General features: G+C 45.7%; 1 protein-coding gene across 1 annotated transcript; it reads left to right on the top strand.

The window, feature by feature from the left end:
* LOC120061069 (arf-GAP with GTPase, ANK repeat and PH domain-containing protein 1-like) lies at positions 1–15951 on the top strand. The gene is made up of 18 exons (XM_039010583.1): positions 1–1198; positions 9171–9232; positions 9374–9461; positions 9591–9676; positions 9933–10074; positions 10296–10430; positions 10676–10797; positions 11205–11387; positions 11681–11761; positions 11863–11967; positions 12590–12872; positions 13024–13155; positions 13282–13341; positions 13667–13818; positions 14121–14211; positions 14565–14787; positions 15063–15354; positions 15552–15951. The coding sequence occupies exons 1-18, from the start codon at positions 1–3 to the stop codon at positions 15774–15776; spliced, it is 3660 nt and encodes a 1219-aa protein (XP_038866511.1). The 3' UTR covers positions 15777–15951.

Here is a 15951-nt window from a genome sequence, read left to right as displayed (position 1 = left end):
ATGAGCCGAGCCGACACGCTGCACCAGCGCACCACCTACCTCATCTCCCTCACCCTGGTCAAGGTAGAGGCTGTGGAAGAACATGGAGGGGAGCAGGCCAGGTCAATCACCCAGGGGAGGGAGGCTGGGGATGGGGCTGGGGTGGAGACGGGACTTCCCTTCTCCCCAGAGGACAACCAGGCAGATGTTGCTGTCCTGGAGGGTGGAAAAGGTAGTGAACTCAAGAAGGAGGAGAGGAAATCACCCAGTTTCCCCTCAAGAGACAATGAACCTTTTGTGGGCGATGTTCCTCCTAAAAAAAGTGACGAGTTACCAGACGGAGACAACATTATTATCTCCTCCACTGTTGACAATGTCAAGACTGAAACGTTAACGGGTGGAGAGGATGCAGCAGGGGAGAAAGAGGAAAACCAGACGACAACAGTCACCTCAAAAGTGCTAACGTGCAGCACAGCTACACAGCAGACCTCAACATCTGTGGAGGTAGCAGTCGACCCCAACCGCACCCCGACCGGGAGCAGTATCCCTGTACGCACGGGAGATCAGCATCCAGGGTCCGTGCTGAAAGCCCACAGCCCATTGGCCAGCCCTGTGACCAGCCGCCGGGAGGCCAAGCGAAGCCCCTCGGCATCCCAGAGCCTGGGTAGCAGAGACGGCAGAATCCCAACCCGGTCCCCTGGTCTTTGTCGGGCCTCCTGGGCTGAGAGTGGTGAGGGTCGGGCCAGATCTCAGGGTCAGGGATGTAGGGATGAAGCTGGAGATGGAGCAGGGAATCAAGAACAAGTGACTGATGAAGCTGGGGACAAAGCTGGTACACAAGAGGGAAGAGGAGGAGCGGTTGCAAAACGAGACAATCCCAGGATGGAGAGACTGAAGAACAGTTCCGCTTCTCTACCTGCTCCGGTCACCCTAGTCCCCAAGCCCCCACGCAGGGGCTACAGCTGTACCTTGGATGACACTGACCCTAACAGCCAGGCAGAGGACCTCTGTGTGGGCAGAGAGAACAGCCAGATACAGCCTGGTCCCCACAACCAGCAGGGACAAAAGGGCTCTGCTCGAGATCGTAAGATGCTCAAGTTCATCAGTGGGATCTTCACCAAAAGCAGCAGCCCTGTCTCTGTCTCAGCCACAACTTCCTCTAATACAGCAACACCTCCCCCTGTCTGCAATATACAGAGAGAGTCCAGTGAGGAGGACGGTAGGACATCGCAAGCACACACGCAAGCACACACACACAAACAATGCACTCTCTTATGTTGAAAGTATCAAACAATAAGGGTCACACAATGACACCACCCCCGTGTCTCAGACTATTAGCCTTCTCTCCTTACCTCCTCCCACACTCACAGCATTCACTAAAATGAAGCAGAGTCCCTTCCGACTCTCTCACACACACACAAACACACACACACACTGCTCTAAGGGTTGAAATACTTTACATAAAGATCAAGAGAAAATGTCTGTCTGCTGCTTTTCGGCCATCATGTAACTAGACAGTCAAGGAGGAATCAAATGAGTATCCATTTTATTCTAGTCCCGTATTTGATCCGTATGCCGAGGAATTCATTTGTAATGGAGGGAAGGGAATGAGCTATTCTGAGAGCCTCGCATACATTTGATATTGAGCTCATAATAAAAGGGATGTCACGTGTCTGCGATGTTTAACTTAGAGCCATGTGTGACTGTAAAACCATGATAGAAAGTCTTTTGATCTCTGAGCTGACAATAGTGGACAGTTTTAATCTAATTCCCTTCTGAATGGAACGGGGGATGATTTCACGCAGCCTGAAGGGGTAATCTCTCCACGGCGTAGCTACACTGTGTGTTCGTCCCAAAATGGGACCTTATTCCATATTTAGTGCACTACCTTTGACCGGGGCCCATTGGGCTCTGGTTAAAAGTAGTGCACTAAATAGGAAATCGGGTGCCATTTGGGACACCGCCACTGTTTAACTCTCATAATGATCCTAATGATTAAAGCCAGAACTACAGTATATATTATGGATATACAGCTCTGGTTAAAGCCCAGGCTGTGGCAGCAGGCTGACAGCATGGCACCATGACTATCTGTTATTTTGATGTATTGCTTTGGCTGCTGTTTTTTTCTGTCTCCAAAACTGGAGCGGTTCAAGGGAAATTTGACAATATGAATACCCTCTGGGAAAGTGCAATTACAGCCAATATCCTTAATCCATATCTTTGACGTTCCGCCCACTCAATGCCTGACTATTCCTCCACAAATATCTCTGGCACCTCTCTCTCTCTCTCTCTTTCTCTCTCTCTCTCTCTTCCCTGTACTTCATGTTTTCAACCATCTGACATTCTAAGGTCTATGAATAATAAATATGCCCTATTTGATCAGCTATTTGATATGCCCTATTTGTGTGAGAAGTTGATAAAACATCAGAATGCCTTGTAGTTTCATCTGCCTCTGACCAAAAAAAAACGTCACTTAAATCATCACCCATTTATGGTCAAGGTCAATAACATGCAAGCATTATTATTGTCTGTGGACTGTATTGACAAGCGGTTTCACTGATATGTGCCTGCAGCCTGTGTTAAATATTAGTTTGAACTGATTTTATGTATGCTGATTTTAAGTATGTGCCTAAAGTGTCTGTATATTATTCATGCTGTTACACATGCATGTGTTTTGTGTCTGGTCACGTATGTGTTCTCTGGGCAAGAGCAGAATCAGGCTAGTAGGGTCTGGAGGAAAGGTTACCATAGCAACATGGGTAGGGAAATGTATGTTATGGGTGTGTTGTACAACAGAGAGAGAGAGACATGAAACGGAGGGGAAGAGTGAGACTTGATGTTCCTAAAAAGAATGGAAGGGTAGTGCACCGGAAGGGTTCTTTGAATCTAAGTGACACGTGACTGTTGTTTTCATACAGTTCTAAGAGGGAGTCTCGATATTCAGCTTTATACGGAGTGTGTTGCAGGCAGCTGTATAAGGATCATGCTGTCTAATTGCTTTGGCAACATCTCTCATGTGGCCTGGCACATAAAGAGCCCTTTGACTGGGGATGAATTCAGATGGAGTCAAGTTCATCTCTTATCTGAGTGTTCATTTGAGAGACTAGAGGGCTGCCCGAAGTGGTAGCTTGTGTAAAAGCCCATTTTCTCCTCCCTATCTTTTACTTGCCCCATCTTCTCTGCACTCATTGTGCATCTGTAAGGGGACGCATCTGTGAGGGGCTCGTCCGATGGTCTGTAACCATGATTCAGATCAGAACCAGGCGGCTGTGAGGTAGAACGGTCTGTCCCTGGAACCCACAACAGCAACACAGAGGCACTCAGCACCCTGCTCTCTCTCTCTCTCATCACAGAGCCACAGCTGTGGACAGTGGACAGAGACAACTGGGGGTCTGGGGGTGTGTGCGTCACATCGCATTGGGGGCATGTCACCTCTCTGGCCCAGCAGGGACAGTGGCAGCGTGGCACAGCTCTGTGTCAGCTGACCGTGACTTTGTGTGTGGTGTTACCTCCCTGACCGTGGCAAGAGTGCGTGTGGGTGTCGTGTTCCACTGGGAGAGGACGAAGAACGCAGCAGTGTCACCGAACCTTCTCTTTGTCTTTGCAAAGGGAGTTCCCTGCTTCAGACACCTTTAGACACTTTGATCCTTAGCGAAACCAGATGCCGTGACTGGCAGCTTCAGCATGTAAAGGGCATTCTAGGAGAACAACACATACTACTGCAAGCCTCTGAGGGGCAGAGGGGATAAACTTTCAATTGAGAAACTAGTTAAATCCAGTAGTTGATATTATAGTCAAAGGTTGCTTTCATCAGAATCAGATTCAGAATAATCTTAATTCGCCAAATACACTGAACAAAAATATAAACGCAACATGCAACAATTAAAAATATTTTACTGAGTTACAATTCATATAATGAAATCAGTCAATTTAAATAAATAAATGAGTGGAAAAAAGTATCTATGGATTTCACATGACTGGGAATACAGATATGCATCTGTTGGTCAGATATACCTTAAAAAAAGGTCACGGCATGGATCAGAAAACCAGTCAGTATCTGGTGTGACCTCACGTAGCACGACACAGCTCCTTCGCATAGAGTTGATCAGGCTGTTGATTGTGGTGTCCCACTCCTCTTCAACGGCTGTGCGAAGTTGCTGGATATTGACAGGAACTGGAACACGCTGTTGTACACATCGATCCAGAGCATCGCCAACATGCTCAATGGGTCAGTGGGTGAGTCTGGTGAGTATGCAGGCTATGGAAGAACTGGGACATTTTCAGCATCCAGGAATTGAGTACAGATCCTTGAGACATGGGGCCGTACATTATCATGCTGAAACATGAGGCAATGGCGGCGGATGAATAGCACGACAATGGGCCTCAGGATCTCATTACGGTATCTATGTGCATTCAAATTGCCATCGATAAAATGCAATTGTGTTTGTTGTCCGTAGTTTATGCCTGTCCATACCATAACCCCACCGCCACCATTGGGCACTCTGTTCACAACGTTGACAGCAGCAAACCGCTCACCCACACGACGCCATACACGCTGTCTGCCATCTGGCCGGTACAGTTGAAACCAGGATTAATCCGTGAACAGCACACTTCTCCAGCGTGCCTGAGGCCATTGGAGGTGAGCATTTGGAGTCAGGTCAAGACCCTGGTGAGGTGTATTTTGACCATTTTTCTTCGGTTGTGCAAACCCACAGTTTCATCAGCTGTCTGGGTGACTGGTCTCAGATGATCCCGCAGGTGAAGAAGCCGGATGTGGAGGTTCTGGGCTGGCGCAGTTACACCTGGTTTGCGGTTGTGAGGCCGGTTGGATGTACTGCCAAAATCTCTAAAATGACTTTGGAGGCGGCTTATGGTAGAGAAATGAACATTCAATTCTTTGGCAACAACTCTAGTGGACATTCATGCAGTCAGCATGCCAATTGCTCACTGCCTCTGTAACAGTATAACTTTACGGCGTCCCCTCGCCCCGACCCGGGCGCGAACCAGGGACCTTCTGCACACATCAACAACAGTCACCCACGAAGCGTCGTTACCCATCGCTCCACAAAAGCCGCGGCCCTTGCAGAGCAAGGGGAACCACTACTTCTAGGTTTCAGAGCAAGTGACGTAACTGATTGAAACGCTATTAGCGCGTACCCGCTAACTAGCTAGCCATTTCACATCCATTACACTCACCCCCCTTTCAACCTCCTCCTTTTCCGCTGCACCCAGCGATCCGGGTCAACAGCATCAATATAACAGTATAACTTTAGTGCGTCCCCGCGCCCATACCCGGGCGCGAACCAGGGACCCTCTGCACACATCAACAACAGTCACCCACGAAGCGTCGTTACCCATCGCTCCACAAAAGCCGAGCAAGGGGAACCACTACTTCTAGGTTTCAGAGCGACGTAACTGATTGAAACGCTATTAGCGCGTACCCGCTAACTAGCTAGCCATTTCACATCTGTTACACCTCAAAGTTTGAGACATCTGTGGCATTGTGTTGTGTTACAAAACTGCACATTTTAGAGTGGCCTGTTATGGTCCCCAGCACAAGGTGCACCTGTGTAATGATCATGCTGTTTCATCAGCTTCTTGATATGCCACATCTGTCAGGTGAATGTATTATCTTGGTAAAGGAAAAATGCTCACTAACAGGGATGTAGACAAATTAGTGCATTTGAGAGACATAAGCTTCTTTTTTTGTGCGTATGGAACATTTTCTAGGATCTTTTATTTCAGCAGGGATGTAGAAACATGGGACCAACACTTTACATGTTGTGTTTATATTTTTGTTCATTATACATTTGCATGTACAGGAATTTGACTTGGTGAAATGGGGCTGCCACAACAAACAGAATATACAGACAGACAATAAACAGGATATGCAGACAACATACATTATGCAGAAGCAGTTTACACAAATCCACATGCAGTATGTGGTTTCATGAAGGGTGTCTGGCTACCACACAGTTATAATTCACATAGCAGTAATTTATCGCTGTTCCTATCCAAGGCCGTTATGATTTGTGAATTTTGTTTATTAGAATCCCCATTAGCTAACGCCGTAACATTAGTTAATCTTCCTGGGGTCCAACACCAATTAATAAGACATTACAAACCATTACAAATTAAGACTTTACAAACATTTAACAAGTAGACAATACAGACAACTAAAATACCTGACAGGAAACACATTTAACAATTAGTTGATGCTTTCTATTTCCTGTCCAGTCATATGGTCTATCGCATTAGATGCGTGGATTAACTTTTTGCCTGAGAAATATGGATTGGTAAAGAGTTCCATTCAGCTATGGCTCTATATAAAACTGTAGATTAATGCGATTTGTTCTTTGCTTGGGTTGTCTTCGATGCCCTGAATTGACCTGTCTAGTTTGGTGGTTATGCATGTTGCTAGTATGTACTAACTGGCCTGAAAAGTACTGTGGTTTTTTGAAAAATATAACATTCTTAACGAAAATCAGAAGACTGGATAGTAATTTGTTTTCAACGTGAAGCCATGAGAGATTTTGATGCATTTGGATAGTATTCAAATGGATAGAGCAATGATGAGATAATTTGGCAGCACTGTTTTGAGCTTTTTTATATCTTTCTTTGCTGCAGATGACCATATAACTGGACAGTATTCTAAGTGTGATAGGACCAGGGATTGAATCACCTGATTCAGAGTGCTAGATATGTAACAGTATAACTTTAGACCGTCCCCTCGCCCCGACCCAGGCGCGAACCAGGGACCCTCTGCACATATCAACAACTGACACCCACGAAGCGTCGTTACCCATCGCTCCACAAAGGCCACGGCCCTTGCAGAGCAAGGGGCAACACTACATCTAGGTTTCAGAGCAAGTGACGTAACTGATTGAAACGCTACTAGCGCGTACCCGCTAACTAGCTAGCCATTTCACATCCGTTACACTCACCCCCCTTTCAACCTCCTCCTTTTCCGCAGCAACCAGTGATCCGGGTCAACAGCATCAATGTAACAGTATAACTTTAATACGTCCCCTCGCCCCGACCTCGGGCGCGAACCAGGGACCCTCTGCTCACATCAACAACTGACACCCACGAAGCGTCGTTACCCATCGCTCCACAAAAGCCGCAGCCCTTGCAGAGCAAGGGGCAACACTACATCTAGGTTTCAGAGCAAGTGACGTAACTGATTGAAACGCTACTAGCGCGTACCCGCTAACTAGCTAGCCATTTCACATCCGTTACACTCACCCCCCTTTCAACCTCCTCCTTTCCCGCAGCAACCAGTGATCCGGGTCAACAGCATCAATGTAACAGTATAACTTTAGACCGTCCCCTCGCCCCGACCCGGGCGCGAACCAGGGACCCTCTGCACATATCAACAACTGACACCCACGAAGCGTCGTTACCCATCGCTCCACAAAGGCCACGGCCCTTGCAGAGCAAGGGGCAACACTACATCTAGGTTTCAGAGCAAGTGACGTAACTAATTGAAACGCTACTAGCGCGTACCCGCTAACTAGCTAGCCATTTCACATCCGTTACACTAGATGTTACATACTCTGAACATTGTCTTGTAACAGCAATTCCCTTACCCATCTTAATAACAATACTATCTATGTGTTCTGACCATGATAAAGCTGCGTCCAACCTAGTAGTTATTTTTTTCATTTGCTCTACATGCGTTCTATCCATCGACAAATTCAATTGGGTATCATCAGCAAGCATATATCTTGAACCAAATACAATACATTTAGTTTTCGAAATGTTCAACACCAATATGTTCATATCAACCCACTCAGACACCACTCTTAGTTCCCTACTGAGTACATCTGTTAGCGCATTACATTCTGATGCTGCGCTATACATTGTAGTCATCGGCAAACATTACCATTCTTGCTTTGTTCATTACTGAAGGTAAATCAGTAGTAAAGATAGAGTAGAGAAGTGGGCCTAGGCAGCTTCCTTGAGGAACACCACAATGTATATCTTTACTGTTTGAAAAGCTACCATTAAGAACACTTTTTGCCTTCTCCTGGATAGATAGCTTTACATCCAGGATAGAGCTGCTGACTTAAAACCATAACTTTTGAGTTTACCTAGGAACAGTTCATGATCAATTACATCAAAATCAGCACTGAAATTTAGCAACACTGCACCAACTAACTTCCTGTCATCCATCCTCTTTAACCAATCACCTGTCATTTGTGCTAAGGCCGTACTCGTAGAATTCCCTTCTTTGTTTGCATGCTGGAAACCCGTTATCAGACTTACATGAGAAATAATCCTTGATTTGTACAGATACAATTGTTTCCAATAACTTACTTAACACAGGCAGCAAGCTTATAGGACGACTATTAGTACCAGTGAATCCAGATTTTTGTATCCTTAGGTAGTGTAATAGTGGCTCCTGAGTGGCGCAGCAGTCTAAGGCACTGCATCTCAGTGCTAGAGGCGTCACTACCGACCCTGGTTTGATTCCAGGCTGTATTACAACCGGCCGTGATTGGGAGTCCCATAGGGCGGCGCACAATTGGCCAAGCGTCGTCCTGGTTAGGGTATGGCCGGCGTAGGCCGTCATTGTAAATAAGAATTTGTTCTTAACTGACTTGCTCAGTTAAATAAAGACTCCACTTGGTAAAATTCAAACCTGCATTGCCTCTCCTTCATGATACAATCTTTTATAAGAGTATATGACATGGAGCCATCAGTTGGAATCATAGCATTCCTCAGCGTGTGGTTTTGTAATAAATATACCCTCTGATTCAACAAAAGAGGCGGACATGTTTGAATTCCTACCCATAATAGCTTTCAACATTCTCCACAGTTTTTTCCCATCACCCTTTACTTCATCAATGTTGTGCTTATAGAAACCCTTCTTTCATTTGTTTAGCTTGGTCACAAGATTTCTTAATTCACAATAACTTTGCTTATCAAACGGAGTGCCAGATTTATCTGATGCTTTTTTGGCATCCTAACGTTGAATCACTAAATTTCTCAGCTCATCATCAATCCATGGGGCACCGTTTGACCTCACAGTGCATTTTCTTAAATGGGCGTGCTTATCAGCTATATTCATAAATCATTTCATAAGCAAACTTAGTGACATTTCAGGATCATCCTTACTATGATACTCCCCTAGCATTATATACATTATTATCTCTCTCTCGCTCTCTATCTCTCCCTTTGTCCCCAAGCAGCTAGTTGTGCAAATAGTCAAGAGTGGACCCTGAGTCGATCCATCCCAGAGCTCCGTGTGGTAAGACAAATCCATCCTCGTGAAAGGTCATTTGAAAGGGAAGTTAGATAGAGCTTCCTCTACCCACTTCCTTCAGGTTAACTACCACATTAGTGAAGACAGGTTATGTGTGTGTTTCCTAATTTTTTTTTATCTGTGCAGGGGCTGCTGGGAAGTCTTCAGAGTGGCAGGTCAGCATTGGTAAATAGATACATAACAGGCAGCTATCTTCCTCTAGAGAAGATTGAAGGTAAGCATGAAAAACTCCTATCTTGTCCTCTTCGTCCTATACTGAACAACTCTGCAGTCCTGCCATTTTATCTTTCATGAATCTCTTGACACACAGTAACTAACCTATGCTCTACTGTTCCATTGTCAGGGGGGAGGTATAAGAAGGAGGTGTTGGTAGATGGACAGAACCATCTACTACTCATCAGGGAGGAGGCTGCGCTTCCTGATGCACAGGTTTGTTTTTGTGTGTATCTGTACCCTCTGAACCATACAGCCTTGTTGTTATCCATGTGCAAGAATGTGTCGCTATAGCACCAGAGACACAGAAAGATTGATTAATAGAATTCACTGAATTACATTGGATTAGTTGATAAAAATCCATTCTATTTTTGTGGGATATTTAACCAATACTTAACCAATACTGCTATCGCTGACTCGTTCTGCATTCTTCTCCCTCTCTCTCCCTATCCTATCAAATCTCTGTCTCCAGTTCAGCAGCTGGGTGGATGCAGTGGTCCTTGTATTCAGTCTGGAGAATGAGGCCAGCTTCCAGGAGGTGTACAAACTTTATAGCCAGCTCAACACACTCCGCAGCACTGCCGAAATCCCACTGGTTGTGGTTGGCACACAAGGTAAGGGACAGGAGGCAGGAACGGATGACTTTAGGGGGTGGATTAAGGCTATTCATTATAATGGGCATGTAACAGACAGAGATCCATTATAGACGTACTGCCGATCACACCGGAAACAGTGAGTGCTTGTTTGTTTATTTGGATTCCAATGATCTGTTACTCTAGCAACGTAAAGTGTTCATGACTTCATCTGTCTTTGTTTGTTGTTCTCTACCCTGTAGACAAAATCAGCAGTACCAACCCGCGTGTGATTGAGGACATACGTGCCCGGCAGCTATGCGTTGATGTGAGGCACTGTGTGTTCTATGAGACTTGCGCCACCTATGGGCTCAACGTGGACCGGGTTTTTCAGGAGGGTAAGTCAACTGACATTGAGTACATTGGTGTCAGCAGTGGGATCCAAAGGGACAGGCACATTGTTAATGTGCCAACACAATACAGAATTTCAGTCCTACTTTAAACACATACATTCAGTCTTCATAAAGCACGACATCATCGATGCTTCACAAATCATTCCACTTAACAATACAGTTCACATGCTGGACAAAAGAACGTCATTAGCAATTCGTGAATTCTTACCGATCTTGGTCTGTCCTCTCAGCTGCCCAGAAGATAGTCACACAGAAAAAGCAGTCTGCCCTACTGGCCTCCTGTAAGTCTCTTCCCAACTCCCCCAGTCACTCTGGGGGCTCCACACCTGGGTCAACATCCTTCCCTGGACAGGTAACATGCTACAAACTGTTCACATCTGTATTTTTCCCCAGGCTTATCTCGTCTGTGTTGTTGACAGAAAATCAATACTGTAGTGCAGTGGGACCCACAGGTGGATAACAGTTGTAGTATTGTAGCTCCTCCTATATGAGCTTTGACTTAACCTTGAGCAGCCGCTAAATACTGTACATGGTTTTTAGCTCACCTGGGGGATAAAAGGAGGCCATACATGGATTCAAAGAATGGTTCAAAACGTTTGAGAACCACTGTTGTAGGATTTATCCTAGTAGATTGCAAGTGTACTCCAGAAGGAAGAAGACTGTGTCAATTGTCTGCTTGCCTCGTTTTCTGTTTCATCTCATTTGTCCACTTCACCCCATCCCCCTGTCCCTCTATCTGTCCTCCCATCTCCCTCTCAGGCTAGTAATGGAGGACTGAGTAGTAACTACCCCTCCTCCCTACCCTCTACCCCTGTGATCAGCCATAGAGAGCTGCGGGGTGGGGCGGGGACGGGGGTTGGGGCAGGGGGAGAGGGGGGCGGCAGTGTCACCTCCTCGGGTTCCCTGAGAAACGTCCCTCAACGACGGACCTCCCTGTTCAAGGTCAGTTACTGTTCTCAGAATCTCTGCTGATCAAAATTAGAAGACTCTTTCGTCAGTGGAACAATGTCCCAAAGAGCCATACAATTCAAGCAAACACATTTCAAACGAGAGCTGAAAAATACATTTACAATTGTAGATATAGTAGTCGTTACACGGTTTGTTTTCTCTTCTTCATCCATCATGTAGTCTCTCATCTCACTACATGGGTCTGTCCTGTAAACTTGTGTCAGTCCGTCTTTATACCTTTCACACTGTCGTCTCTTACTCCATTGCCTTGGTACAACTTCTCTCAGAACCGTCGAGGCAGTGGCAGTGAAAAGAATGTTGACCCTAAAGGTGACTTGGGCAGTGGCCGGGCTATCACTATCAAGCAGGTCAGTGTGACACACACACTGGATATCGTGTATTATGAATAAGCTAGTTCTATTGTATCTTCGGTAATAGAAGGGAACATTAAAGCCATTGTTTGTAACAGAGTATCCTATGGAAGCGGAGTGGGAGCTCGCTGAACAAAGAGTGGAAGAAGAAATATGTCACTCTGTCCAGCAACGGCACACTGGGCTATCACTCCAGCTTCAATGTAAGTCGCACCATAATCAACATCAGTAATATCTCATTTGAGTTATAACACGTCTGAGTTATAACACGTCTTAAAATCGACTTTTGTGAACTTTAATACACAGTAACATTGCAATATTAGTCTAGTGATATTCAGCACATCAACCTAGTCATGGGAATGTTTTTGGCGGTGTTAGCAGTTGATGTTACTCTTCAATGACACAGACCCCAAAGCAAATCAGGGGGAGAAAAATAGGTTTATTCAAAGAGGACAAATCATAGATGTTATGCTGAGAAGTAGATGTTAATTCTTCCCTGTCCTCAATGATTCTCCACAGAACAAAGGGGCAGGATGTAATTTATAAATCCCAACCCTAGCCTGCGGTTGACCAATTAGAATTCATTGCAGTAAAATTGGGCCAATGGCCAAATAACAAGTATCCTGTTTCAGGCTCAATGCATAAATGATTTGGATCAATGAAAACTTGACACCTGTAGCTATGAGTCCAGGACTGAAATTCCTACACAGATTCTAAACAGATGTTGAACTGAAAAACAACTATTTCCATTGATTGTTAATTCCTTATTGACGTCTAGTCCTCTGTGTTGTGTATTATCTTAAAATATTCCTACAGCGGTTTCAGGACTACATGCAGAATGCCCACGCTAAAGAGATCGACCTATTGCGTGTCACAGTGAAGGTTCCAGGGAAACGCCCACCCAGGGCTGTCCCCCCTTGTGGACCCTCCCCCTCCCCTGGACTCAACGACGTAGTCAAAGTCACTGGGGCCACGGAGAGCGACAGTGCCCCACTGTTGCCACCCAGCCTTGTGCCTGTAGAAGAACAGGCTGGGGCATTGGCTCCTCCAGCAGAGAGTGGGGTAAAATGCTGTCCATCGTCACTGTCCAGCAAGTCACACAGTGCTGGTATGTCAGAAAACCGTTTTTGTGTTCCATTTGTATTCATAATAATGGGTTTCTAATACAGTATGCCAATGTGGACTTTGGAGCATGTTAGAACCAGAGCTGCAAGCACATAACAAACAGTGTTTAATTTGTCCTTGTACCTCAATGTCAGAAGCTATTGAAGGAGTAACCAGTCTCCCTTTTGGAAAAGACGGTCAGTCCTCTCCAATGATTGACAGAAAGAAGAAAACAAGGAAGAAGAGTATGAACCAGAAAGGAGACACAGCCATTGGACAGGCTGAAGGTGAGCTCTGGGCCTCCTGCTGTACATCTCTGCCAGATTATTCTGCACTATTTATATCAATCTCTTTTGCTCTTATTTTCCTTCTCCTCCTCTCCTGCTTCTCTGGGCTAATCTGTCGCCCTGCAGCCAAGCGCAAAATGTGGAAATTAAAAAGCTTTGGTAGCTTGAGAAATATTAACAAGACAGGTAACGAGGAACATGAGCAGCTGGATCACTGAATCGTCCTGTGTCTTGTTTGTCTGTCACTGTTTACCTGTATTGCACATTCGGATCGAAACTGTGATTTGTAAAGCTCATTATTTGTTTGCCTTATGACTACCAAGCTGTTCACCCTTTTGTCACCCCATTGCATGCCTTTTGCCTGCTCTGCGAACATATCATGGTGGCACAGTGAGTCTGTTTGTATGTTGTAATTGTCAAATATGTCAAATAAGTGTTTCACAGGGTTCAAACTTACTAAAATATATGTTGCATTTTCCCCCCCCTGCATTTTACCAACCTCTCTTTGTAGATGAGGAGAATGTTGACTTCATCATCGTGTCCAGCACGGGGCAGACATGGCACTTTGAGGCCCAGACTCTAGAGGAAAGAGACTCCTGGGTGGCGGCCATAGAGAGCCAGATCCTCGCCAGCCTGCAGTCCTGTGAGAGCCTTAGGAACAAGGCAAGGACCACAATGCACTGGCCTGGGCAGCACCTTGAGATGTGTTTTGGTCACACTTAACATTACAATGCCCTTCTTTACATGTATGTGTCATTATTTGTGTGTGTAGGACTACAGCGTAAAAATGTCTGATAGCATATAAATGTTCCTTCTGAATTTCTGTTCTGTAATTGGGGAGGGGAGATTCCGTTGTTTGTCTGTGTAGTGACAGGAATCGCTGCCCAAGGTGCTGATCTCTGTCTAGTGACGTAGGCAGCCACATGCACTTAATTCCCGGGAAATGGGTGTGTGTTCTTTTATAGGCACGGAGGAGCAGCCAGAGTGAGGCAGTAGCAATACAGGCCATCCGCAATGCCAAGGGCAACAGCCTCTGTGTGGACTGCGAAGCACCAAGTGGGTTTCTAGGCTCTCTCTGCCTTTATCTCCCTTGTTATGGGTCCTGGCTAGAAGGGATCCAGCTTTTGTAAAATTCACGTCAGATTTGACTTTTTGTAGCAGGCTAGAACTTACGTTGCAGGTTAGGAGAATTAAAGTAGCAGGTTAGGAGAATTAAGTGAAGTTTAGGAATAGGGTTAGGGTTAAGGTTAGCAAAATGCAAAAAAAAAAAAATTTGACATGAATTTGACAAAAGCTGGATCCCTTCTAGCAATGACCCTTGTTATGAACATCAATTAGATTACGTTAGATGCAGACTGCGCTTGTTTTATCTCACTTCCTGTGCTCTGGTTTGTCTGTCCTTCATCCAGACCCCACATGGGCCAGTCTCAACCTGGGTGCGTTGATCTGCATTGAGTGTTCAGGGATCCACCGTAACCTTGGGACACACCTATCGAGGGTCCGCTCTCTGGACTTGGATGACTGGCCTCGGGAGCTCACCCAGGTCCTGACCGCCATCGGCAACCACCTGGCCAATAGCATCTGGGAGAGCCACACCCAGGGCAGACCCAAACCCACCCCGAACGCCACACGGTGAGGGCTCTGTTTGAATGTAATAGACAGGGAACATCCGTAAGCCTTATTAGATTTTTAGGTTTCGTGAGAGCTCAAAAGAAAAGCACTTCTTTTTGTCCAATAAAGACCATTCTTAGACTAAAATAAGATTGAAATGATTGCAACCAATAATGTGTTGCAGTAAATCAAATGGAAGGTACTGTATATTGTCACAGAGATCTCTCTCCTGATCCATGGAGAGTTGCCATGGTAACTCATGGTCACTCATCTGTATGTTCGGGTCTCTCTCACAGGGAGGAGAGAGAATCATGGATCCGTGCCAAATACGAGCAACGGGTGTTTGTGGCACCCCTGCCTGCTCCAAGCTCCACAGGCCCAGGGGACACTGCTATGTCTGTGTGTCTGCTGTCAGCGGTGACAGAAAGGGACTTGCCCAGGCTCCTACTACTCCTGGCCCACAGCAACAAGGACCAGATCAACACTGCCCTGTCCACTGGAGGAGCACCCTCACAGACACAGCCTCACACTGTCCTGCACGCTGCCTGTCAGCTGGGGGATGTGGTCATGACACAGCTGCTAGTCTGGGTAAGCCCCTGGTCTGGACAAATGATTTCCTATCTTTCCCAAGCACTGGAAGAACTTTGTTAGCCTTTTGCCCAAGTCAAGTGACTTCAAATGAACATAAGGTATTCATTAATTCACCACATTCTCAATGATTATACTTTTTGGTCATTTTATACAGAATGTAAATGGTGAATTGTTCAATCTCTCTCTCCTTGCAGTATGGAAGTGATGTGAAGGCCAGGGATCCCCAGGGCCAGACAGCCATGACCATGGCCAGAAAGACTGGGAGCAAAGAGTGTGCTGACATCCTGCTGCAACATGGCTGTCCTAACGAGGTCTCCCCCGTCTCCCCCACTGGACCCACGCTTGGTCTCTCCCGTAGATCTAGCACTGCCAGCCTCAGCAGCCTGGGTCGTACCAATTCCAGGAGAAGGGTTTCGTAGCTTTAAGAGGCCATGGTAGCAAACATACAAGGGCTGGTGAAAAAAAGCAAATAACTATGGATGTAGTGTTTAATGATGAGCGATTAGTGCTTTTTGAGGTCGTTTCGGGTTTAATTATAAAAATAAAAAAACACGGTTTGCGATTTCGATTATTATTAATTTTTTTTACATTAAA

Source organism: Salvelinus namaycush, chromosome 16 (genome assembly GCF_016432855.1).
Source record: "Salvelinus namaycush isolate Seneca chromosome 16, SaNama_1.0, whole genome shotgun sequence".
In the NCBI taxonomy this organism is placed as follows: Eukaryota; Metazoa; Chordata; class Actinopteri; order Salmoniformes; family Salmonidae; genus Salvelinus; species Salvelinus namaycush.
This window is presented reverse-complemented; position numbering and strand designations above follow the sequence as displayed.

What these genes read in the sequence shown, in the direction of transcription:
- LOC120061069 (XM_039010583.1), top strand. Translation starts at nt 1, where the DNA reads ATGAGCCGAGCCGACACGCTGCACCAGCGCACCACCTACCTCATCTCC. An exon ending in GGACCGGGTTTTTCAGGAGG is followed by an intron (nt 10,431 to 10,675) that starts GTAAGTCAACTG and finishes CTGTCCTCTCAG; the next exon opens with CTGCCCAGAAGATAGTCACA. An exon ending in CAACATCCTTCCCTGGACAG is followed by an intron (nt 10,798 to 11,204) that starts GTAACATGCTAC and finishes TCTCCCTCTCAG; the next exon opens with GCTAGTAATGGAGGACTGAG.